The sequence below is a fragment of the Sus scrofa genome, chromosome 2 (genome assembly GCF_054392235.1).
Source record: "Sus scrofa isolate SSC_HxYL_T2T_F1_AM1 chromosome 2, Sscrofa_HxYL_maternal_Yorkshire_Landrace_v2.0, whole genome shotgun sequence".
NCBI lineage: Eukaryota > Metazoa > Chordata > Mammalia > Artiodactyla > Suidae > Sus > Sus scrofa.
Genome location: NC_139384.1, coordinates 80,379,538 through 80,402,229, shown reverse-complemented (window position 1 = coordinate 80,402,229; position 22,692 = coordinate 80,379,538). Strand labels below are relative to the sequence as shown.

The 22,692-nt window shown below is 55.1% G+C and overlaps 2 protein-coding genes across 23 annotated transcripts in view; one reads left to right on the top strand and one right to left on the bottom strand.

Annotated features, from left to right (window-relative positions):
* The window catches only part of DOCK6 (dedicator of cytokinesis 6), a 46,495-nt gene that overhangs the window by 15,839 nt on the left and 7,964 nt on the right, over positions 1-22,692 (top strand). For 6 of the 22 annotated variants that reach the window (XR_002341650.2, XR_014837579.1, XM_085012889.1 and 3 more), the window contains exons 10-37: positions 757-837; positions 956-1,109; positions 1,286-1,413; positions 1,543-1,636; positions 2,033-2,195; positions 4,994-5,111; positions 5,181-5,251; positions 5,497-5,635; positions 5,735-5,836; positions 6,551-6,637; positions 7,054-7,285; positions 7,544-7,705; positions 9,109-9,272; positions 9,796-9,900; positions 12,007-12,099; positions 12,351-12,446; positions 13,323-13,463; positions 16,426-16,539; positions 16,626-16,796; positions 17,147-17,286; positions 17,390-17,559; positions 19,965-20,125; positions 20,627-20,809; positions 21,158-21,284; positions 21,582-21,666; positions 21,815-21,911; positions 21,986-22,120; positions 22,445-22,597. Coding sequence is in view for 14 of the 22 variants with exons in the window: in XM_085012889.1 (XP_084869015.1) it covers positions 757-837; positions 956-1,109; positions 1,286-1,413; positions 1,543-1,636; positions 2,033-2,195; positions 4,994-5,111; positions 5,181-5,251; positions 5,497-5,635; positions 5,735-5,836; positions 6,551-6,637; positions 7,054-7,285; positions 7,544-7,705; positions 9,109-9,272; positions 9,796-9,900; positions 12,007-12,099; positions 12,351-12,446; positions 13,323-13,463; positions 16,426-16,539; positions 16,626-16,796; positions 17,147-17,286; positions 17,390-17,559; positions 19,965-20,125; positions 20,627-20,809; positions 21,158-21,284; positions 21,582-21,666; positions 21,815-21,911; positions 21,986-22,120; positions 22,445-22,597 (3,666 nt within the window). In the remaining 8 variants the exon portion in view is untranslated. Of the gene's footprint in view, positions 1-756; positions 838-955; positions 1,110-1,285; positions 1,414-1,542; positions 1,637-2,032; positions 2,196-4,993; positions 5,112-5,180; positions 5,252-5,496; positions 5,636-5,734; positions 5,837-6,550; positions 6,638-7,053; positions 7,286-7,543; positions 7,706-9,108; positions 9,273-9,795; positions 10,533-12,006; positions 12,100-12,350; positions 12,447-13,322; positions 13,464-16,425; positions 16,540-16,625; positions 16,797-17,146; positions 17,287-17,389; positions 17,560-18,369; positions 20,126-20,626; positions 20,810-21,157; positions 21,285-21,581; positions 21,667-21,814; positions 21,912-21,985; positions 22,121-22,444; positions 22,598-22,692 lie in introns of those variants that run through there. The other 16 variants (XR_014837580.1, XM_085012892.1, XM_085012890.1 and 13 more) reach the window with 7 other exon arrangements.
* Positions 2,280-3,922, bottom strand: ANGPTL8 (angiopoietin like 8). The gene is made up of 4 exons (XM_021083872.2): positions 3,606-3,922; positions 3,284-3,445; positions 2,640-2,749; positions 2,280-2,559 (listed from the first exon to the last, which is right to left on the bottom strand). The coding sequence occupies exons 1-4, from the start codon at positions 3,900-3,902 to the stop codon at positions 2,532-2,534; spliced, it is 597 nt and encodes a 198-aa protein (XP_020939531.1). The 5' UTR covers positions 3,903-3,922; the 3' UTR covers positions 2,280-2,531.

Sequence of the window (22,692 nt, the reverse complement as noted above, 5' to 3'; positions counted from 1 at the left end):
TAGTCGCGACTTAAGCCACAGCTGCAGCAACACCTGATCCTTGACCCACTCTGCCGGGCCAGGGATTGAACCTGTGTCCCAGCACTCCCAAAACTCGGCCAATTCCATTGTACCACAATGAAAACTCCAGTTTTTGTTTTTGTTTTTTGTTGAGAGTTTTTCAGTTTACTAGGGGAGGAAAGACCTAGTTTGCACATTCACTGGAGACTTTAGGTTTCCAGGAGTAAGCTGAAATTTCCTTTCGCAAAACGTTCAGTGGGGTTACACAAATGACATTAATTGAACACCTTCAGGCAGGCACTGTTCCCAGTTCAGTCAGGCTTCAGAAGGATTTGGGCCTTTGGTCCTCACAGCAGCCCCAAGGGGGTTGCCAGGGGGCCCATTTTACAGATGGGAAAACTGAGGCACAGAATGGGTAAAGAATATGCTTGGCTCTGAGCAATCAGGACAGGTGTCCAGGCCCACAGCCATGCTTGCGGTGGCCTCTGTTTATACTAACAAAGAAAAATTTAAGTGTGGGGGAAAAATGGAGTCTGGGCTTGGAGCCTAGTTTAAAAGGTAGGGAGGTGGCAGTCAGTTGAGCAGACTGACAGCTAGCCTTCAATCCTGGGGACTGAGTGGGAGCCATGGGTGGTGTTGGAGCCAGAGCTCTAGCTGGATGGAATATATTTGAGGCATTGAGGATCTGGGAGGTTGGGGGTGGAGTGGGGAGCGTGGGGTCCTGGCAGTGCCTCACTGGGCCTGCTTGCCTCTCAGCTGGAGAAGGTGCTGCAGCAGGGGGACATCAGCGAGTGCTGTGAACCCTACATGGTGATGAAGGAGGCAGACACTGCCAAGGTAAGCATGGGGAGCTGGGCCGGGTGGTGAAGGGGTCCCTAGGAAGGACAGATCCTGGATTCAGCAGGCCTGGGGCACTGAGCTTGCGGGGTGTTGGGGGGGGCGTGTCTCCCCGCAGAACAAAGAGAAATTGGAGAAGCTGCGCCTGGCGGCTGAACAGTTCTGCACCCGCCTCGGCCGCTACCGCATGCCCTTCGCCTGGACAGCAGTGCACCTTGCTAACATCGTGAGCAGTGCGGGCCAATCTGACCGTGACTCGGACTCAGAGGGCGGTGAGGAGGCGGGGCCAGCAGGACAGGGGCGGAGCTACGGGGGGGAGAGGCGCCCTCTGCTGGCCGGACTCTACCTGGCCTGAGTCCTCTGGTCTCCCTGTGCGCCTCTCGCACGCGTTTCTGCGCCCTCTCTCTCTCATTCTGTCACCCTTCGTCACTGTCACTGTCTCCCCTAGAGCGCCGACCCGCCTGGACTGACCGCCGCCGTCGGGGGCCTCAGGACCGGACAAGTAGCGGGGACGACACTTGCAGCTTCTCTGGCTTCCGCCCTGCCACCCTAACTGTCACCAATTTCTTTAAGCAGGTGTCATGGCTGTGGGGCGGGGGCTGAGGGAGGGGTGCCCAGGGACACCCTGCATTGCCCGCCTTGAGCACACGGGCCCCAGCGACCCCAATCCCCTCAGCCCTGGTTCACTGGGACGGATCCCTGCAGGAGGCGGAGCGGCTCAGTGATGAAGACCTTTTCAAGTTTCTGGCTGACATGCGGCGCCCAACATCTCTGCTGCGGCGGCTGCGGCCTGTGACCGGTGCGTGGTGCCCCCCTTAGACACGATGTGTCACTCGTATGTAGTTACTCAACAAACCCACATTGAGAACCTTGCTCTGCCAGGCCCTGGAGACCCAATGGTGACCATGATAGAAAAAGCCCCTGTTTCAACCTCAGCCTTCTGATGGGGGCCAGGGATGAGAAACAGAATAAAGAAAACAGATACTGGGTTAAATGGGAAAGTGGTGGGCAGAGCTGATCAAATATGGTGACAAGAGATGGGAGCTGAGGATGACTTCTGGCCTTAGCACCTGAAGGTTGGAGCCCCCAGAGGGCATTTGTGGGAGAATCTCTAGAACCCCCACCTGAAGCCCAGAGGGAAGGGGGCTGGGCCCGAGGCTCCTAGACACCTGCAAACTGGCTATCCCCTCCCTAGCCCAGCTCAAGATCGACATCTCCCCGGCCCCTGAGAACCCTCACTTCTGCCTCTCCCCGGAGCTGCTTCATGTCAAGCCCTATCCAGACCCCAGGGGCCGGCCCACCAAGGAGATCCTGGAGTTTCCAGCCCGTGAGGTCTACGCCCCCCATACCAGCTACAGGTACAGCCTTTGGGCCAGCTGGGCACTTAAATGGGGGCATCATGCAGAGTGAGGTCCCCTTTCCCCAACACACAGACACCAGGGTCAGATGCCACTGTTCTGCTTTAATGGGGGGTGTGTAGGCATGAAGGGCATGTGTCCTTCCTTCACCCCTGCTCGATGGGGCCATGTCCTCTGCCTGCATCCCCATCTGCTTCCGTCTCTACTCCATGGCTGGAAGCGGGTCCCAGTGCCCTGGCCGATCCCAGCCAACAGGCAGCTCCCTGGGCAGGGGTCGCGTGGAGCGTGGCAGCATCCCTTGGTGCGTGACAGGTCCTCGGTTCTGCCCAAGCAGGCTCAGGCCGGGAGTGCTGCCATGTGGAGTCTGGGAGGGAGGCGAGGCTCAGCCAAGGCAAAGGGGTCCCCATCCAGCTGTCCCGCACTCCAAACCCCCACCAGGCTCACCTCTCTTGAATCTGTCTCAGCCGCTCTTGCTGTGCCACCATCTCCTGCCGCTGTCGCTGCACGTGGCCCGTGAGGGCCCACACGATGTGGTTCTGCTTGTTAGCATGGGCCTGTGGGATCAGGATGGAAACCTCAGCCAGGGGCTGCCTCACCTCCTATACCTCAGCCCTGCCCAGCTCCCCCTGCTCCCCATTACATCTGTGTGACTCGGCAAGTCACTGCCATTCTCTGGTCTCAATTTCCCCATCTATAAAATGGGGCTGGAGTAGGACTCCCTTTGGGGAGCTATTACGAGCGTGCTGTGGATTATCAGAGGGCGTAAAACAGTGCTGGGTACTTAATGAATGCTCAAGAAATGCTCTAATAGTTTGCATTTATCGAGTTAACAACCATGTGCCCTACCCCATGCTGAGGATTTTATCTGCACTGAGTCCCTGGCTCTGCTTTGAGACATTAGTTCTTGCCTTTATTTGCAAATAGGGAAACTGAGGCCTGGGGAGGGACATGGGTTTTGCTCAGGGTCACACAGAGTAGAGGCCATGGCGCTAGAAGGCTGATCTGGGGGGTCTCTGGGACACAAGCTTCAGAAACGAGGTCTGGTTGTGAGTTAGGGTCTCAACTCCCCAGGGCTGGGAACACTTTACCTTTAAGGCCTCAAATTCTGGGTGGGCATGGCCTAGCCAAGCGCTCCTCAGCTGGACTTCTAGCTGCTTCATTCTCTCCCGTAGTACCTGCTGTCCCTGGGCCACCTCACCCAACGCCTGGGCTGTGGCCTGTGCCTGCAGCTTGAGAGCATCCTCTTCCATCTGATCAATAGATAGTGGATGTTAGTAGGATGACCTCCTGGGACTGGCCTGGTTTTAACACTGGAAGTCTTGGGGAAACCCCAACAGAGGGTCACCCTGGGCATAACCCCACCGTGGTGGACTCTTACCCACCCCACAACACCCCAACTACAGTGCCTACCTGCATCTCCAATAGGCTTACACGTAGCTCCTGGGCTGCATCCTGGCCCTGGCTGACCTTCTGCCCAAGGAGCCCCAGTGCTTGGCCATAGAGGCGCAGGCTGTGCCCAGCCTCTGTCAGCTGTGACTCCGTGGCCCTGTATACACCATTGAGAGCCTGGCTCAGCTGCAGGGCCCCATGGAAGAGCAGAGTCAGCTCCTCATGCTGTGCCAGCTCTGAGCTGCTCACGGGGGTCACCGGGGCAGGCTGGGCCACCATTGTCAGGGTGCACAGCAGGCACAGCATGAGCGTGGACATGGCTGGGGGTCTGGGGTTGTGGCCACAGCACCACTGCTACTGCCTTTTATGTCTTAACACCCCCTTTAACCTCCGGTCAATCGTTAACCGGCCAGCCAGCTGCCCCATGTTGTGCAAGGCTCCGGCGATGGCGCGATAGTTGCATCAGGTGAATGTCCAGCCGGGCCATGCCAGGATCATGCTGGCTGAGGCTCTGGGCCAGGCTTGGTCTGGGGGCACTGGGAGAGGACAGGCCCAGGCCCTGCTGGTGGCCCAAAGCCTCCAGGCCTCAGTTTCCCTTTCTGTGGATAGGCATGGCAACAATAGCAATGATAACAGTGAGGCTTTCCAGCTGCCATTACAGTAGCTGGTCTCATAACCTTCCTATGAGTCTGCGATGCTGAGGTCTTTGTTGGTCAGGTCAAGAGCTAGGGGAGCAGGTGCAGGTGGCAGGGACTCTCCCAAGGCCACCCAGCCTGGCTCCAGGACCTCTACATGCCCTGGATCAATGCTCACCACCATTTTTTTGCCCGGATGACTGTGGGCAAGTGTCTCTGTTTCCCTGCCTGTGTGATGGGGGTGATGTGATTCCTGCCTCCCAGGCTGCTTGTGAGAAATAAATGAATTGTTTTATGTTGAAAGCACAACAGACAGTAGGTGCTGCCTTAGTGTTTGGTGCAGTTACAGACATAACTGTTGTTTACCATCACGTGGTAAACAGTTTCATAGGGAAACTGAGGCCCAGGGGCAGGTTGGGGCCTGCAGAGAGTTATCCCTGCAGGAGGAAGGCAGAATTCTGACCCTCGCCTGTTTCCCCACCCGAGAGACAGGCTGTACAGCTCTTGTGGCCTCTCCTGGGGGAAGGGGGGTCAGGCTCCTGAGCTGGGTGATGGGCAGGTCAGCGTGGGTAGGGCTCGCACCTGACACTGGCTGCCTGGGCCACCTTGGAGCCTGATCCTGAGCACCCTTCTGTCCCCCACTCTCTGCCACTTACATCTCCTGCCCCCTCCCCAGCTCTCGGTGTCCTAGCTCGTTCCAGCAGCGCCCCCCCCCGACCTTGTTCCAGTGGCCCAGCCCTTCTCTGTCCCTCTAACATGCCCCTTCCCCCTCAGGAACCTGCTGTACGTGTACCCGCACAGCCTCAACTTCAGCAGTCGCCAGGGCTCCGTGCGAAACCTCACCGTGCGAGTGCAGTACATGGCAGGCGAGGACCCCAGCCAGGCCCTGCCGGTCAGTGGCTGGCCCAGGGGTGGGGGGACAGGGTGTCCCAGCCAGCCCCTCACACCCCTGCTCTACCAGGTCATCTTTGGCAAATCCAGCTGCAGTGAATTCACCCGCGAGGCCTTCACCCCCGTGGTCTACCATAACAAGTATGTTGGGGGGTGGGGTCAGGAGGGGGTTGTGAATGGGGCACTGATGAGGACACGGTGAGGCAGGAACAGGGGCGGGGCAGGCAGACTTCATGAGTGCTTGTGGGGGACCCTGAGGCAGAGAGCAGGGACAGTAGGGCTTGGCAGCACTGGGGGAACGTGTGGCAGAGGAGGGTGGGACAGGCATGAGGTGGGGGTTAGGGGGAGCCTGGCCCCCAGCAGAACCCCCAGCTCTGCTCTGCCAGATCCCCTGAGTTCTACGAGGAGTTCAAGCTGCGGCTTCCGGCCTGCGTGACAGAGAACCACCACCTGCTCTTCACCTTCTACCACGTCAGCTGCCAGCCCCGGCCAGGCACGGCCCTGGAGACTCCTGTGGGCTTTACTGTGAGCCCCCCCTCCGCCCCTACCAGCCCAACCCCCCACACCCAGCGCTCCTGGCCCCTGTCCGGCCCCATACCTGACCCCCAGCCTCTCTCTCCCCAGTGGATCCCGCTGCTGCAGCACGGCCGCCTGAGGACCGGTCCCTTCTGCCTCCCTGTGTCCGTGGACCAGCCTCCGCCCAGCTACTCCGTGCTCACACCGGACGTACGTGCCCTGGACCCCCTGCCAACAGCACCCTATCGCCTATTACCTTTCCCACAACCCCATTCATGTCCTGCTTTCCTTCTCATCAACACCCCTGGGATCCTTGTTGTCCACTGTTAGGGCCTCTGGGGTCCCTGCCTACCTCAGCACGCCACCCCCTGCCCTGTTATTAATCCTGTGTGTCCTGCGCCCCCTTGTGTATGTCCCTCCCTGTCCTCAGCTACCACGTCTCATTAACATTCCCCCCCACACACACTCGCACCTCTGCATTCACCGTCCCCACTAAGATTCCACTGCCTTTCCCCTGCAGTCCCCCATTTGCAGCCCTGCCTGATGCTCTGATTACTGTCCCTCGTCCCTCCCTCCCCCACATGAATGCGCTGTCACCCTCCCACATACCCTTGAGCCTTTCACTAGCACCCCAGGGGCCTGGAGTCCTCCGTTTATGCTGTTTTTCATTCATTCCCTGCAGTAACCTTCACCCTCAGTTTGTTCTCCCGCGAGCATCCCAGGCTTCTGGCCTGCCCAGTGGACCCCCGTCGTGCTCCATCCCATCCGCCCCCATTTCTGGGCTGGGCCAGGCTGGGGGCAGGGTGTCCAGCTGCTCCCCAAGGCAGGGCCATGCTCTGGCCACTGTGTCGCAATGGCTGAGGCTGATGGACTAAGCGGCGGGGGAGGGCCGGCCAGTGCCCACCTGAAGTGTCCCTCCCGCAGGTGGCGCTGCCGGGCATGCGCTGGGTGGATGGCCACAAGGGCGTGTTCAGCGTGGAGCTCACAGCTGTGTCCTCTGTGCACCCTCAGGTAGTGGGGGGTGGGACCAGAACCCACGAGTCCGGCCCTGGGGTTGGGCAACAGTTTCCGCTGACCAGGGAGGCCTGGCTTCAGGCCACGGATGTGACTTCGGTCAGCTGGGTCAGACTCCTGCGGAAGCTGCTGACTCAGGGGTGGGCAGCCGTGTGCCAATGGCCCTCCCAGCTGGAGCTTTGGCCTTTGCATGGTCTCACCCCGACCCCGCATTTGTCCCTTGCTATTTTTGTGGTCACTCCCCGTCTCTTTCCTTTCTTGAGCTACTGTCTTATCCCTTTCCTCAGTTATTGTCCGTTCATTGTCCCCAGCCTTGATGATTCAGCCCACTCAGCACCCCTGACTTGATCCCCTAAGCCCTTCCTGGACTGGGGGCCCTGGCCCTTTCCCGATCACCCCTGGTCCCCCACCAGGACCCCCACCTGGATAAATTCTTCACCCTGGTGCATGTCTTGGAGGAGGGGGCCTTTCCATTCCGGCTCAAGGATGCCGTGCTGAGCGAGGGCACAGTGGAGCAGGAGCTGCGGGCCAGCCTGGCAGCCTTGCGCCTTGCCAGCCCCGAGCCCCTTGTCGCCTTCTCCCACCATGTGCTGGACAAGCTCGTGCGTCTGGTTGTGCGACCCCCTGTCATCGGTGGCCAGATCGGTGAGTGAGCACAGCCTTAGAACTCCCTTTCCCCATCTGAAAAATGGGCTCAGTCCACTGGTCCTGGGTGACCTCCTATAGCCTAGTTTTCTCTGGCCTCAGTTTTCCTATCTGAAATATGGCCCCAACCCCCAAGCCAAAAGCTCGTCCCCTGTGACCTTTTGATGGCCACCTGACCCCCTGGGACCCTGAAGTCTCTTCTCCAGGGGAAGTAGGAGGTCCTGGGACCTGGAACTTGACTTCTGTTCTGTCCTGCAGTGAATCTGGGTCGTGGAGCCTTTGAAGCAATGGCCCATGTCGTCAGCCTCGTTCACCGGAGCCTGGAGGCTGCCCAGGATGCCCGTGGTCACTGCCCACTGCTGGCTGCCTATGTCTATTATGCCTTCCGACTGCCTGGCACAGAGCCCAGCCTCATGGGAGGTGAATGTTGGTGGGAGAGGCAGGGGCCCAGGAAATTCGTGGGAGAAGAGTATCCCAAGAAAAGGGAAGGGCATGCGCAAAGGTCCTGAGGCCGCACTGGCCTTGATTGGTTGGGACAACTTATAGGAGAGAAAGGTAACTTTTTGCCCCATCACTATAAACCTGACTGGCAAGTGACTTAGCTAGTCAGCAATCAGAGATCCATGCTTGAAATAAGGGCTCAAGCAGAACTACCTGGGTTTGAATCTTAGCTCTGCCCACAAGCTCTGTGACCCTGGGCAAGTGACTTCACATCTCTGGGCCTGTTTTCCTACTTGTAAAACAATGCGAGTGATTCAGCCAGTCAGCAAGCAGGGATTCAAGCTTGAAGCAGGCAGGGACTCTCGCTTGAAGAAAGCAAAGACTCATGGAGTTCCCGTCGTGGCGCAGTGGTTAAGGAATCTGACTAGGAGCCATGAGGTTGCGGGTTCGATCCCTGCCCTTGCTCAGTGGGTTAAGGATCCGGCGTTGCCGTGAGCTGTGGTGTAGGTTGCAGACGCAACTTGGATCCCGCGTTGCCGTGGCTCTGGCATAGGCCAGTGACTGCAGCTCCGATTCAACCCCTGGCCTGGGAACCTCCATATGCCGCGAGAGCTGCCCAAAGAAATAGCAAAAAGACAAAAAGACAAAAAAAAAAAAGAAAGCAAAGACTCAGACATACTGCCTGGGTTTGTATCTCAATTCTGCCTATAAGCTCTGTGACCCTGAGCAAATGACTTCACCTCTCTGAGACTGTTTTCCCATTTGCAAAGCAATGATAATAATAGCGCCCCTCAGAGTTCCTGTTGTGGCGCAGCAGAAACGAATCCGACTAGGAACCATAAGGTTGTGGGTTCCATCCCTGGCCTCACTCAGTGGGCTAAGGATCTGGCGTTGCGGTGAGCTGTGGTGTAGGTCGCAGATCTGGCATCGCTGGGGCTGTGGTGTAGGCCGGTGGCTGTAGCTCCGATTCAACCCCTGGCCTGGGAACCTCCGTATGCCATGGGTATGGCCCTAAAAAAAAAAAAAAAAGTGCCCCCTCTTCAGGAGTGCTAATAATAGTAAATGGCATAGTAATCCATGCAAAATGCTTGGCACAGTGAGCACTCAGTAAAGTTGGGTCTTTTTTCATTTGCTAAATAATTTAATTTAGTAACCACCAATGCCTCTGGACATTTACAGTGCGCCAAGTACTGTTCTCAGTGTTTTTCATTCTCCCCCAAATTGCTGTGAGGCAGCAGCCAATTATCACACCCATTTTATGGGGTGAAAAACGTAGAGTTTCAGAGAAAGAAAGTGACTCCACCAAGGGCAGCTCACTGGGAAGGGAGGGGGGTCTTCAGGGTAGGCGAGCAGGGGGCTGAGCCTATTCCTTCCATTCTCAGGGGCCCCTCCAGTGACAGTGCAGCCTGCCACGCTGGCCCGTGGCCCTGGCCGCCCCGCAAGCCTCTACCTGGCCCGCTCGAAAAGCATCAGCAGCAGCAACCCCGACCTGGCTGTGGCCCCTGGCTCTGTGGATGATGAGGTCTCCCGCATCCTGGCTACCAAGGTAAGGCTGGGGCCCTGCTCTCATTCCACCGCAGTGGCCACGGCTGCCGGGTGGGCAGGTGAAGAATCTCAGTGTTGACAGAGGATAGAAATGACAGCCAGCAGCATGGAGGAAGGCTCGACCTTGGACACCAGGGCTGGTCTGTGGCTGTCACCGATCGGGAGCTGGGACTGAGACCTGTACTGGGCTCCACACCCTGAGGCTGACCCAACGACGGGTGGCTGAAACTTGAAAAATGAGCAAAAAATGAGCAGTGTGGACATAGTGCAGCGGTGCATTTCCATGTGTACCCCAAGCCTGTACGTACACAGGGCACATACACGCATACACTCCACGCACAGACGTGTGCAGAAGCATACCCTTGTGCATCCTGTGCGCTTTTGTGCTCACACATATACCAGGGTTGTGTGTGGGTGCCCATGTGGGCATACCTGTGGTCCTGGGCAGTGAGTACGCTTGGTGTTCCATGCTGGTTTCCCCACCCTCTGCCTGTGGATGCTACCACTTTTCCATGTATCTCCAGGGTATCGACCGTTCACACTCCTGGGTGAATTCTGCTTATGCTCCAGGAGGCAGCAAGGCTGTGCTGCGACGGGCACCCCCTTACTGTGGGGCCGACCCCAGACAGGTGCCCTCCCTACCAGCCCCTGCACGCGTGTCACCCCCACCTCAGCATGAGCACCTCCCACCTTCCTGGCTGCGGCCAACTAACCTAGGAGGGCTGCCAGGAGGAGGCAGTGGACCCCCTCCTGCCTTTGTTTGGAGCTGTGGAGTAGGTGCTGTAGGTAATACAGAGTCATCTTAACCAGCCTTTTGCAGCCACACAGACCACAGCCTCAGGCAGAGACAGAAGGGACTGGGTGATATGTAAATAGCATGCAAATGATATGCACATCCAGCCACTCTAACCTCACTGCCCCTGCATGGCCTGTTTCTTTTCCTTTAATCCACTCTGTTCAGGAGACTCAACTGTTCCCTCGTTGCAGTTACCTGAATGACACCAAGGGGACGGAACCAAACCTCTGGGCTCCCTGACCCTGTTTCAGGCAGACGGACCCCTGTGAGAAGTTCCCTTTGCTTGGCCCCTTCACAGGGACCTGGTGTGGGGAAGGGCTTTACCATCAGATCCAGGTTCAAGTCCTGGCTCTGGTATGCGCTCTTTCTGTGCCCCAGACCCTGCATTTTCAGATGCAGTAAAGAATCGAAGTACAGCGTTCAATGCAGCAGTCTTGAGCCTGAGAGGGAGTTAGGGCATAGCAGGTGGGATTTTGTTGGGGAGAAAGATTCTCAGCCCATCCCTGCCTTTGAGCTGCTGCCTTATCAGGGAGATAGACACCTATCAAATAAATGCATGAATGTATAAGAGCAGAGTGTGAAAATGCCTGAAAGAAATGAATAGAAATGAGGCCACCGGCCTCCCTCCTGGAGGTGACATTTTTCCTGGGAAGAGTGAAGTAGGGCCAGCCAGGAAAGGGTGGGTGTTCCGGGTGGAAGGATAGGACCAAGCTAAGAGGCCCCTAGGAACCAAGAGCTGGATTCTCTACATGCTTGGCTCCAGGCCCGGTTCCAGCTCTGTGCTTGTCACCTAGGCAACCTGCGCAGCATGGCAGCCAGGGGACTCTTTGCAGCATGAGCAGGGGAGCTTTTGGGCAGTCTTCTCCCAGGATTGCTAGGAGCCTGGGTTTTTGGGCCCTGCTAGTCTCCACACACCTTTTGAACAGGTCTCCCCCATAATGCCCTCAGTTCTCTGAGGTGTCAGCTGGGCCTGGAAGAGCACACAGGAGGTGACAGGGTGATAGGAGGGCAAGGCCTTCCAGGCAGGAGGTGGCAGTGAGGCTGGCCTTTGCAAGGGATGGCCCATCTGACTAGGGCTGAGGAGCCCAGGGTGTGTGGCTGGGACTGTGGGAGCGGCCCCCTGTCACCCGTCCCCTGAGGGCAGAGGCAGGGGCCTAGGCAGGTCCCATGTCTGGGCCAGCTCCATCATTAGGTCTCCTCTACCTCCCTGTGAGCATCTTCACCTCCTGAGCAGCAAAGGAGGTGGGGAGAGTGGAGCTTGAGTGCCCCATTGCCCATTTCACAGATGGGGTCACTGAGGCTGGCAAGGCCTGGAGCAAGGCTGGAGCGGGGCCAGGCCTGGAACCTGGGGCTGTCAGCTGCTCCCGCTGCCTCTCATCACCATCTCACCTCCTCTGTCCTCATCTTTCTTTTTCTTCTTTCTCCTCCTCCATCTTCCCTTTAATCCCTTTTGTCTATACTCTGCTCCCATGTCTACACTCTGCCTCCTCTACCTTGGTGCCCCCTGCCTCCTCTGTCCATCCTTGAACTCATGGACTCAATGCCCTCCGCCCTCATCCACACATGCGCTCACCTCCTCTGCCCACATTCTTCACTGTCTGGCCATCTACACTGACTTCACCCTCCCCACCTACACTCCCCATCCCTTTGTCCGCCGGGTCCTCCTGTTCCATCCGTGCTCACCTCTGCACTCCATTTGCCCTGCTTCCTTACGATGCTTTGCTTGTCTTCATCTCTTCCGTTACATCCTTACCTTTTCCATCTGCACCCACATGTTTCTATCTTTGTTAACTCGGCTCTCTCCATGTACACCCCTGCTGTCCATCCACACGGACACATCTCTCCTCCGTCCATGCCGATCATCTCTCTTCCCCATCTGTCCTGCCCACATCCACCCTAAACCCCCTCGTCATCCCATCCCCTCGCCATCCCATCATAGGCCATCGACCGCAGCTCTAGCCGAACCTCTTCCTACCTCGAGGGCTCCTGCTCGGCCCCACCAGCCACCCAGCCAAGACCCACTGTGCAGAAGGTAGTGGGAGGCCTGGAGTGGGTGGCTCTATTTTGGGCCCAGCCCCTAGCAGAGGGGTCCAGAACGCCCTGGTCCCCAGCAGGGCCTGGAGAGGCTGGGGGGAAGGGCACATCACCTCCCTCTGGTCCCTCTCCTCCTGCATGGCTGCTTTAACCCCAAGCCCTCCAGCTGCATCCTCCCCTGTCACACCCTCCAGATGGGGGCCCAGGGTGGCTTCCTCTGCTGTCTGTGACTTCTGCCCCTGCCCCCAGCTGCTTCATGAGGAGCTGGCCCTGCAGTGGGTGGTCAGTGGCAGTGCCGTGCGCGAGGCCGTCCTGCAGCATGCCTGGTTCTTCTTCCAGCTCATGGTAAGATGCCCTCCTCCCCACCCAAGAGCAAGGGGCTTCCAGGGGAGACTGTCTCCTTGGGAAGAGAAGCTTCCTGAGATTGCACTCAAGACCCCTGAGAAATGGCCCTAAGAGACCCCCACATAGAGAGAGAGAAGAGGTGCCTAAAGGAATCTCACCCTGAAACTTATCTGAAATCCCCTCACAGTGAGGATTCCCCCCGATCTTCCCTATGAGACTATCTGGAGAGATCATTAAGAGACCACTTATTAGCAAGGAGAGCCCCACCCCCCACCCCCGGCTGCCCCCAAGAGAGAGATGGAAACTTGGGATCAGAATTGAGATATCCCCCCAGACTCTTCAAGAGATGCCTTGAGGGAGCTCTCCTGTGGCACAGCAGGTTAGGGATCCCACCTTGTCACTTCAGTGCCTCGGGTCACCGCTGTGGTGCTGGTTCTATCCCTGGTCTGGGAATTTCCACATGCTACATTCACAGCCTGAAAAAAAAGAGGTACCTTGAACAACTGCCCCCGCCCTCAAGCTGGTGGGCCTTTAAGACCCACCCTCATTCTTACTGCTGGGCTTTGCCCTCTGACCTGCTCTAAGCTCCTCCCATATTCTCTCAGTCTCCCTCTCCTCTGCCTGAGGATCCATCCAGGCCCCGCCCATGGCCATCTCAAACCCTGCCCCTGACCAGCAGAGTCCCGCCCGCAGTGATCAGGCCCCACCCCCATCCCATAAATAACTACAGGGAGCAAACCACATCCTGGACTTATGCTTACCTTTAGCCTAAGGCAAGCTGGCAATCATGGCCCTCCAATCTCTGCCCCCTTCCGGCAAGCCACCTCCACCACAGCCCCTGGAGAGTCTTCCCCTGTCCTCTTGCCCCGCCCCCAGGTGAAAAGCATGGCACTGCACCTGCTTCTAGGCCAGAGACTGGACACACCCCGCAAGCTTCGCTTCCCTGGGCGCTTCCTGGATGACATCGCAGCTCTGGTGGGCTCTGTAGGCCTGGAGGTCATCACCCGCATCCACAAGGTGAGGGATGAGGGGCCTCAGTGGTAGGGGAGAGCGGAGTGGGTGGGCCGAAGAGAGTCATAGAGCCAACCAGATGGGGTGCCAATCCTGCCCAGTGCCTGCTGCCTACAAGACCATAAATCCCATTTGCTAGATCAGTGTGTTCACTCAAAACAAGCACCTACCATGTGCACAGCCTTGTGCTGGGAACTAGAGACATAGCCTTGTACAAAACAGACCCAAATCCTTGCCTCATGAAGCTGAATTTTTGGGGGAGACTTGAAGGCGATGATGGGGCAGTCTGTGTGATGTCTGGGAAAAGTGTTCCAAGCAGAGGAAATAGCACATACAAAGGCCCTGAGGCAGGACCATGCCTCTGTTAGAGGAGTAGTGAGGGGATGAATGGCTGGGTGGAGTGAATAAAGGAGAGAATGAGAGTTGGTGAGGGCAGGGAGGTGACAGGGCAGACCCATTAGCTCTTAGCACAGAGCCAGTACACAGTAAGTACAGTGGACATTGATGTTGAGATAGTGACAGTTATCCAGGCCCTGGGCCACTAATTTCATTGTTCTCAGGATCTAGGCAGACAATAATAATAATGATAATAGTAATAAAATTGTGCATTTATTGTGTACTTACTGTGTGCTTAAATACTTCAGATGGATCACATCATTAACTCTCCCAACAGTTCTATGAAGTTAGCATTCTTGTTATCTCCATTTTATTGATGGAGAAACTGAGGCAGAGAATGACTGAGTAACAACCTGATACCATATAACTTGGAAAGGGCAGAATGGGGATTCGAACCCTCACCACCAGCTTCAGTTGGGAGAGTGGGGCTTATGGCAGATGAAAGGATATGTGCCCATTAGCTGTGGCCAGAATGTCTAATTTTTAAAAAGAAATGGGACGTCTGGATGGATGGGAATTTTCCAGATTTTTGAAATGCCGATCCAGCCCAAACTGGTCCTTGTGCAATCCCCCATGACCTCTGTGCTGGTCTCAAAGGTCTCGACCTTGTTTCACTAGAGCCTCCTCAAGGGCTGAGTTCCCAGGGGCTGATCCAAATTAATTGGAAAGCTCCCTCAGAAAGGGCTGCGGGGAAGAGCAACACCCTTGAGAAGCAGCCTTGTCAGAGCCACTGGGGTGGGGGTGGGGGGCATCGGTGAGAAGCCACAGCAGCTCCGCTCCTTCAGTTGACATTTAAGGAGCACCAGCTGTAGCAGGTTCCATGCACAAATCTCTGCCCCCTGTGGACTCGGAGCTCAGGCGGACTTTGTCTTTTGTTTCTATGGGTTGCAGGGAACTGAGAGCCATCAGGACTAACTTGTGAGGCCACAGAGGGAGAGCAGGAAGGCAGCAAGCACCAGCTGGCCCTTGAGGCCATAGCGGCCTCCTTGCTATTCCTCACACTCACCAGTCTCTTCCGGCTCTAGGGCCTTTGCACTTACTATTCTCTCTCTTGAGAATGCCTTTCTCAGAGTTCCCGTTGAAGCTCAGTGGGTTAAGAACCTAACATAGTCTCCATGAGGATGCAGGTTCGATCCCTGGCTTCATTCAGTGGGTTAAGGATCTGACATTGCTGCAAGCTGCGGTGTAGGTCACAGATGTGGCTTGGATCCTGTGTGGCTGTGGCTGTGGTGTAGGCCTCAGCTGCAGCTCCGATTTGATCCCTAGCCTGGTCAGACTTCCATATGCTGCAGGTGTGACCATAAAAAGAAAAAAAAAAAAGGAGGAAAGAAGGAATGCCTTCTCCTCTAGGCTTTTTCTTATCCTTCAAGCTTCTCTTGAAACAGCACCCTGCTAGTTGCCTTTGAAACACATAGAACTATCTGGAATACTTTTGTTTACCACTGCTCCCCCCCCCCACTTTTACTGTGAGCTAGACAAGCAGCAGGGACTGCATCTGTCTCATTCACAGGACTTGGCACATAATAGATGCTCAGTACATGCTTGTTAAATGATTTCTTAGGGCATATCAGGGCAGAGGTTAATCTGCTTAAACATCATCACAAGCAGATTAAATGTGACCAGAGTTTATTTCTGAGCATTAGTGGGCTGTGGGGGGCTTCACGGTATGGGCCTGGCCATCTCAGTTCATCTCGGTACTCGCCACTTCAGGCGTTACAGGTGGAAACAGGAGGACCTGTCCCTTCTGTTTAAGTGGCCACATCACACCTCTCAAATCCCATTGGCCAGAATTTGGTCACATGGTTTTTCTTTTTTTTTCTTTTTTTTTTTTTTTGTCTTTTGTCTTTTTGTTGTTGTTGTTGTTGTTGTTGCTATTTCTTGGGCCGCTCCCGCGGCATATGGAGGTTCCCAGGCTAGGGGCTGAATCGGAGCTGTAGCCACCGGCCTACACCAGAGGCACAGCAACGCGGGATCCGAGCCGCGTCTGCAACCTACACCACAGCTCACGGCAACGCCGGATCATTAACCCACTGAGCAAGGGCAGGGATCGAACCGGCAACCTCATGGTTCCTAGTCGGATTCGTTAACCACTGCGCCACGACGGGAACTCCTTCTTTTTTTTTTTTTTTTTTGTCTTTTGTCTTTTTGTCTTTTTGTTGTTGTTGCACATGGTTTTTCTCAGCTGCAAAGGAGCCTGGGAAATGTAGTCTCCACCCAGTTCTGCACTCTGAAGAAGGGCCTCCATACTCTGAGAGAGGGTAAAGGGGGAGTCAGCAGCCAGTGTGTGCCATCCATGTTGTTCATATCTGGTGAAAGATGAGAAAAAAGTGTCCTCAGCAGAGCCGGTGGGGATAGACATAATTGTGGGAAAAGGAAGAGTGAGTCGGAGGGAGAAGGACAACCAGGAAGGCTGGGAATCCAGAGACAAGGGTGTATCAAAGAGACCCAAAGCTTTGGGGCTGTGACGTGGCTCCTGGAGGTCACTGGTGGCCTTGGTGAGAGCCAGGCCCAGTGCAGGGACTGAGGCTTGATGGGGGCAGTGGATGTGAGCTGACAGGCCCTGTGTCCACAGGATGCGGAGCTGGCCGAGCGCCTCAACGCCAGCCTGGCCTTCTTCCTCAGTGATCTTCTGTCCCTGGTGGACCGCGGCTTCGTCTTCAGCCTGGTCCGGGCTCACTACAAGCAGGTAGGGGTGGGCGTGGCAGGAACGGCTCACCATGGGGGGGCGGTGGCCAAGTAGTGTAGTGTCACCTGCTGACCCCTCCCCCGCAGGTGGCCACACGGCTGCAGTCGGCCCCCAACCCGGCGGTGCTGCTGACCCTGCGCATGGACTTCACCCGCATCCTGTGCAACCACGAGCACTACGTGACCCTCAATCTCCCCTGCTGCCCCCTATCCCCCCCGGCCTCGCCCTCGCCCTCCGTATCCTCCACTACCTCCCAGGTGGGCTGGCCTCACTTCTGCCTCCCCTTCTTGACCTATGACCTCTTACCTTCAGCCCCTTTTCTCAGATACTCTCACCTCTGTTCATTTCAAAGAAGGCCACTGTCCAGGGGACTGACTCCTTACGCTGACCCTTCACTCTGACCCCTCATTCTCAGTAGTCTCCCACAAGGACCAGGTTCTAATTTCTCACCCCTAAATCCTAACTCCCAGACTGATGTTCCATCTGCTGCTTCTCAGATCTCTGACCTTGGACCCTGTGCCTTATCATCTCATAGATGAGTTAACTCCAGTCTCTTCCCTCTGACCTTTGGCCTCTGGTCCCTGGCTTTGTCCCCCATCCTCTACAGAGCTCCACCTTCTCCAGCCAGGCCCCAGACCCCAAGGTGATCAGCATGTTTGAGCTGAGTGGGCCATTCCGGCAGCAGCACTTCCTGGCTGGGCTCCTGCTGACGGAACTGGCTCTGGCCCTGGAACCTGAGGCCGAGGGGTGAGCACAGGCCTGTGGTGTGACCCCGAGGCCCCGGGGCGGGGGGGGAAGGTCCAGAAGCCATGCCCACTCCATCCTGAGTGGCCACTTTACTACCCCACAGGGCATCCCTGCTGCACAAGAAGGCCATCAGTGCTGTCCACAGTCTGCTCTGTGGCCATGATGCTGACCCCCGCTATGCCGAGGCCACCGTGAGAGCCCGTGTGGCCGAGCTCTATCTGCCACTGCTGTCACTTGCACGAGACACACTGCCACGGCTGCACGACTTTGCTGGTCAGCGGGTCAGGGCAGGGCTGGATCATGGGCCAGGGGCTTAATTGATCACACGAGGCTCAGGGCGGGAAAGGTGGGCTAGTATGTCAGGAATAAAACATAGGTGTTGAAGTCAGAGAAGTGGGTCCAAGTCCTGCTGTGAGACCACAAGAAAGTCAATGACTGCTCTGAGCCTCAGTTTCCCCCATGTCAAATGGGGACTTCCTAGGATTATGTGAAAACCTGGGCAAGTGTACTACTGCGCTATTTGTTAGCCCATAGTAAATGAGAAATGTGGAATTCCCGTTGTGGCTCAGTGGTAACGAACCCAACTAGTCTCCATGAGGATGTGGATTTGATCCCTGGTCTCACTCAGTGGATTAAGGATCCGGCATTGCCATGAGCGGCATTGTAGGCCACAGACAAGGCTTGGATCCAGTGTTGCTGTGGCTGTGTTGTAGGCTGGCAGCTGCAGCTCCTGTTCGCCTGGGAACTTACATGTGTCACATGTGTGGCCCTAAAGAGCAATAATAATAATAATAGTAATAAATGGGAGATATATTGTTTTCTAGAAAGAGGCATGAGGAGGAAAAGGTGGGGAGCGTCAGGGCGAGAGGGCAGGGGGAGCCCTATGTTCATTCATTTCGATGCACATTCACTGGCATATAGTGAGACAAGTGTATACAGTGGCTGGAAACACAGACTTGGGATTGGTGGGTTGATCCCCTTCATCGTGTGGGGCAAACTCTCAGTTGTTATCTCCTGACTCTTTTTTTTCCTGCTTCATTTCTCTCTTCTCTCCTCCTGGGACTCCAATTACACGTATGTTAGACTTTTATGATTATGTTACGCATGTCTGCTGGGCTCTGTTCTGTTTTTCATTCTGTTTGCTCTCTGAGTTGGGAAACTTTCTGTTCACCTGTGTTTGAGCTCACTACTTCTGTCTTCCGCTGTGTCTGGTCCTCTATTAACTCCCTCCATTGAGTTCTTGACTTTCAGATGTTCTGTTTTTCAGTTGTAAAATTTGATTTGTTGTTGTTGTTGTTGTAGATGCTAATTCTCTGTTGAAATTCTCCATCTCTTAACCCATGTTGGTGCATCTTTTCTGCTACTTTTTATTCTCAAGTCCTTGTTGGCTCACTTCAACACTTATGCATCTCCGTGCCTACCTCTGTCGTCTTTTCCCCCTTAATCAATCACATTTCCTTGCCTCTTCACGTATGGTGATTTTTTTAATTGTCTTTTCAGGATTGAAGCAATGTCATCTTTTTGCACTGAGGGCTCCCCTCTCTGTCTTAGGCAAATAGAATAAGGGGCTGGTCACCTCAATCCAGTCAGGAATTCAGCTAGGTTAAACTGGCCTGTAGCTTTCCCAAAACTCAGCCAACCGTTTATTTCAAGAATCTCTTGGATTTCCTGTTGTGGTTCAGTGGGTTAAGAACCCAACAATGAGACTGTGAGTTTGATCCCTGGCCTCACTCAGTGGTTTAAGGATCCAGTGTTGCTGCAAGCTGAGGCATAGGTTGCAGATATGGCTCAGATCCAGTGTGGCTGTGGCTGTAGTGCAGGCCAGCAGCTACAGCTCCAATTTCACCTCTAGCCTGGGAACTTCCATGTGCTGCAGCTATAAAGGAAAAAAAGCAAGAACAAACAGGGTGGGATCTGTTTTATATTTGTTAGCAGCTCCTCTCTCTGTTTTTTGTTTTGTTTTGTTTTGTATCTGGGGAGGGGGTGGTGTGGAGAGGGTACACTTTTAAGATCATAGATTTTGGAACCAGACTGTTTTAGGTTAAAATCCTAGCTCTACCATTTGCCTACTGTGTGACTCCAGGCAAGTAACAACCTCCCTGTGCCTCAGTTGCTTTATCCATAAAGCAAGGATGAGAAAAGTACTTACCTCATAGGGTTATTTTATTTTATTTTAAAGAGTAACAGTTAATATTTTTAAAGTGCTTAAAACATCATCTCAGGAGTTCCCATTGTGGCTCAGTGGGTTAACTTCCATATGCCACAGATGCAGCCATTAAAAAGGCAAAACATCAAAACAAAACAACACTTGACACATAGGAAATGCTATATAAATGCCAATGGATACAGTAATAATAGCAGTTTTATTATTTTGTTTGTCACCATTGTCATCATTGTCATCATCTTTATAATGACTACTCCTGTGAGCCAGGCCGTGTTCTAAATGTTGAGCATAGAGTGGTCATACCACAGATACTCTAGGCCTTTGTGGATCTTAGAAACAATTGCATGATGAATATTTCTAATTGCAAATACAAGAAGTGAGCTCTGGGAGTCAATAATTACAGACTCCCATCCTGTGTCTAGAGGGTGGTATCAGGGAGGGCTTCCCTGAGGAGGTGACTTCTGGGCTGAAACTTGAGACAGAGATAGCACTTAACATTCTTCTCTCGCCCTAGAGAGCTCAGGTCAACGATCAAGACTAGCCTCTATGCTTGACTCAGATACAGAAGGGGAAGGGGACATGGGAGGCACCATCAACCCCTCAGTGGCCATGGCCATCGCTGGTGGCCCCCTGGCCCCTGGCTCCCGGGCCAGCATCTCCCAGGGTCCAGCGACGGTGAGTACCAGCCTTGCCCCCAGAGACACCACCTGGCATTTGATTATCTCTGCACCTGCATCTAATGTCTTTTCTCCCTTATCAATCACATTTTCTTGTCTCTTCACATGTCCTGTGATTTTTTTTTTTAATTGTACTTTGGATGTTGTGTAGAGGAGAACCATAACCTGGCATAGAAGTCATATGATAGGAGTTCCCTTCATGGCCTAGTGGTTAACGAACCCGACTAGGATCCCAAGGTTGCGGGTTCGATCCCTGGCCTCACTCAGTGGGTTAAGGATCCGGCGTTGCCATGAGCTGTGGCGCCGGCCGGCAGCTGTAGCTCTGATTCGACCCCTAGCCTAGGAACTTCCATATGCCTTGGGTGTGGCCCTGAAAAGCAAAAAAAAAAAAAAAAAAAGAAGTCATATGCTAAGGTATCAATCAGCTGCTTCCTATTTGAGTATGAAATGAACGTCGACTGTCTCCCTTCTGAGCACCCTGTCCCCTATCTGGCCCCAGGCTGCTCGCTCAGGCTGTGCCCTCTCTGCCGAGTCCAGCCGGACCTTGCTGGTGTGCGTGCTCTGGGTCCTGAAAAATGCTGAGCCAGCCCTGCTGCAGCGCTGGGCTGCAGACCTGGCCCTCCCTCAGCTGGGTCGTCTCCTGGACCTGCTATACCTCTGCCTGGCTGCCTTTGAATACAAGGTTCGAGGGTTGGCCAGGGGATTGTGATGTAGGGGGAAGGCTGAGGACTTGTGTGGGGCCCTGCAGGGCTGAGGGCTGGGTGTGCAGAGTGAACTCTTCTCATGCACCACTTCTGGGGAGTGGGGGTGGCGGGGGAATGGGTGGACTATTTCTTTGCTGAGCCAAAGCAAAAGGGGAGAATTCTCTTCATGAACAGACTTCGGGAGGTGTGGAGAGCTGGCTATAAAAGGGAGAACTGTGTCTTCAAGCTCAGGGTCCTGGAAGTTGGAAAGCGCCAGAAGTAGCAGCACCGGGCTAGCCCACAGCAAAGGGCAGAGTCCACATGGAACTTGTTCTTTGTTGTCCCAGGGGAAAAAGGCCTTTGAACGTATCAACAGCCTCACATTCAAGAAATCACTGGACATGAAGGCCCGGCTGGAGGAAGCTATCTTGGGTACCATTGGAGCCCGACAGGAGATGGTGCGACGGAGCCGGGGTGAGAAGGGGATGTACCTCATGCATGTCTCTACCTGGTGGCCTCCAGCCTGTGTCCAAGGGGCCCCAAGACAGAGGCCATCTTTGCCTCTTTGTCTCGCTTGCTTTTCCCAGAAAGAGGGCCACAGTTTATCCCACACGTGGGTATCTGTGCTCCCTGCTCCCGTCTAACTACGTCCACTTTGCAAGCATGTGCATCACTCAGTGTCCTCACGGGAACCCCATGTGTGTTTCTTCTCATGGTCACATGTGTCCTTATGTCTTTGTTCACCTGTGAACACGCACCTCTTTGTCTCAGAGAGGAGCCCGTTCGGGAACCAGGAGAATGTACGCTGGAGGAAGAGTGTCACCCACTGGAGACAAACCTCAGATCGTGTGGACAAGTAGGTGTGGGCAAGGAGTAGTTCGCTGGGGTTAAATCAGTTTCCAGAGAACCCCCTCTCCAAGAGCAGTTGAAGGAACAGAAAAAGCTCAGCCCTGGGGTGGGATTTGGCCCTGAGAGACACCCCCAGGCCCTCCTGTCCCCTCCAGAACCAAGGATGAAATGGAACATGAGGCCTTGGTGGATGGGAACCTGGCAACTGAGGCAAGCCTGGTGGTTCTGGATACACTGGAGATCATCGTGCAGGTAGGGCTTGATCCAGCATCTCCCTGACTCCATAACCACCCCAGTCTCTAACAGTTGGATTTTTGGCCCCACAGACGGTGATGCTGTCAGAGGCCCGGGAGAGTGTCTTGGGAGCAATACTGAAGGTTGTGTTGTACAGTCTGGGCAGTGCCCAGAGTGCTCTTTTCTTGCAGCACGGCCTGGCCACACAACGGGCCCTGGTGTCCAAGGTGAGCACCTTTGACAGCCACATTTCTTAGAGTAACAGTCACGGCCCGTTCATTGAGCATCTTCTGTTTGCTCAGCCACTCCATGAGCCAGACACTCACTCCTTAGCCACAGTTTTCAGAGGAGGGAAGCGAGGATCAGAGTGGCAGAGTCACTCACCCAGAGTCACACAGCAAGGGCTTTAACCCAGGTGTGACACCAAAGCCTGCTGGGCTTGGCCAGAGAAGGCAGAATACAGACAGAGGCCCTGCCCAAGTCCCCATCGGGGATCTTCAGAGCCAGAACAGGGAGGGGCTGATCGGTCTCCCTCTCACCCTGGGGGCCAGTTCCCAGAGCTGCTGTTTGAAGAGGACACGGAGCTGTGTGCTGACCTCTGCCTGAGGCTCCTGCGACACTGTGGCAGCCGCATCAGCGCCATCCGCACACACGCCAGCGCCTCCCTCTACCTCCTCATGCGCCAGAATTTCGAGATTGGCAACGTAAGCAGGAGTGGGGGGTGGCGTCTACAGAAAGTTCCAGTGAGGGGTGCTGACCAGGGTCTCAACGTGGTAGTCACAGGGCGGGAGAGGAGAGG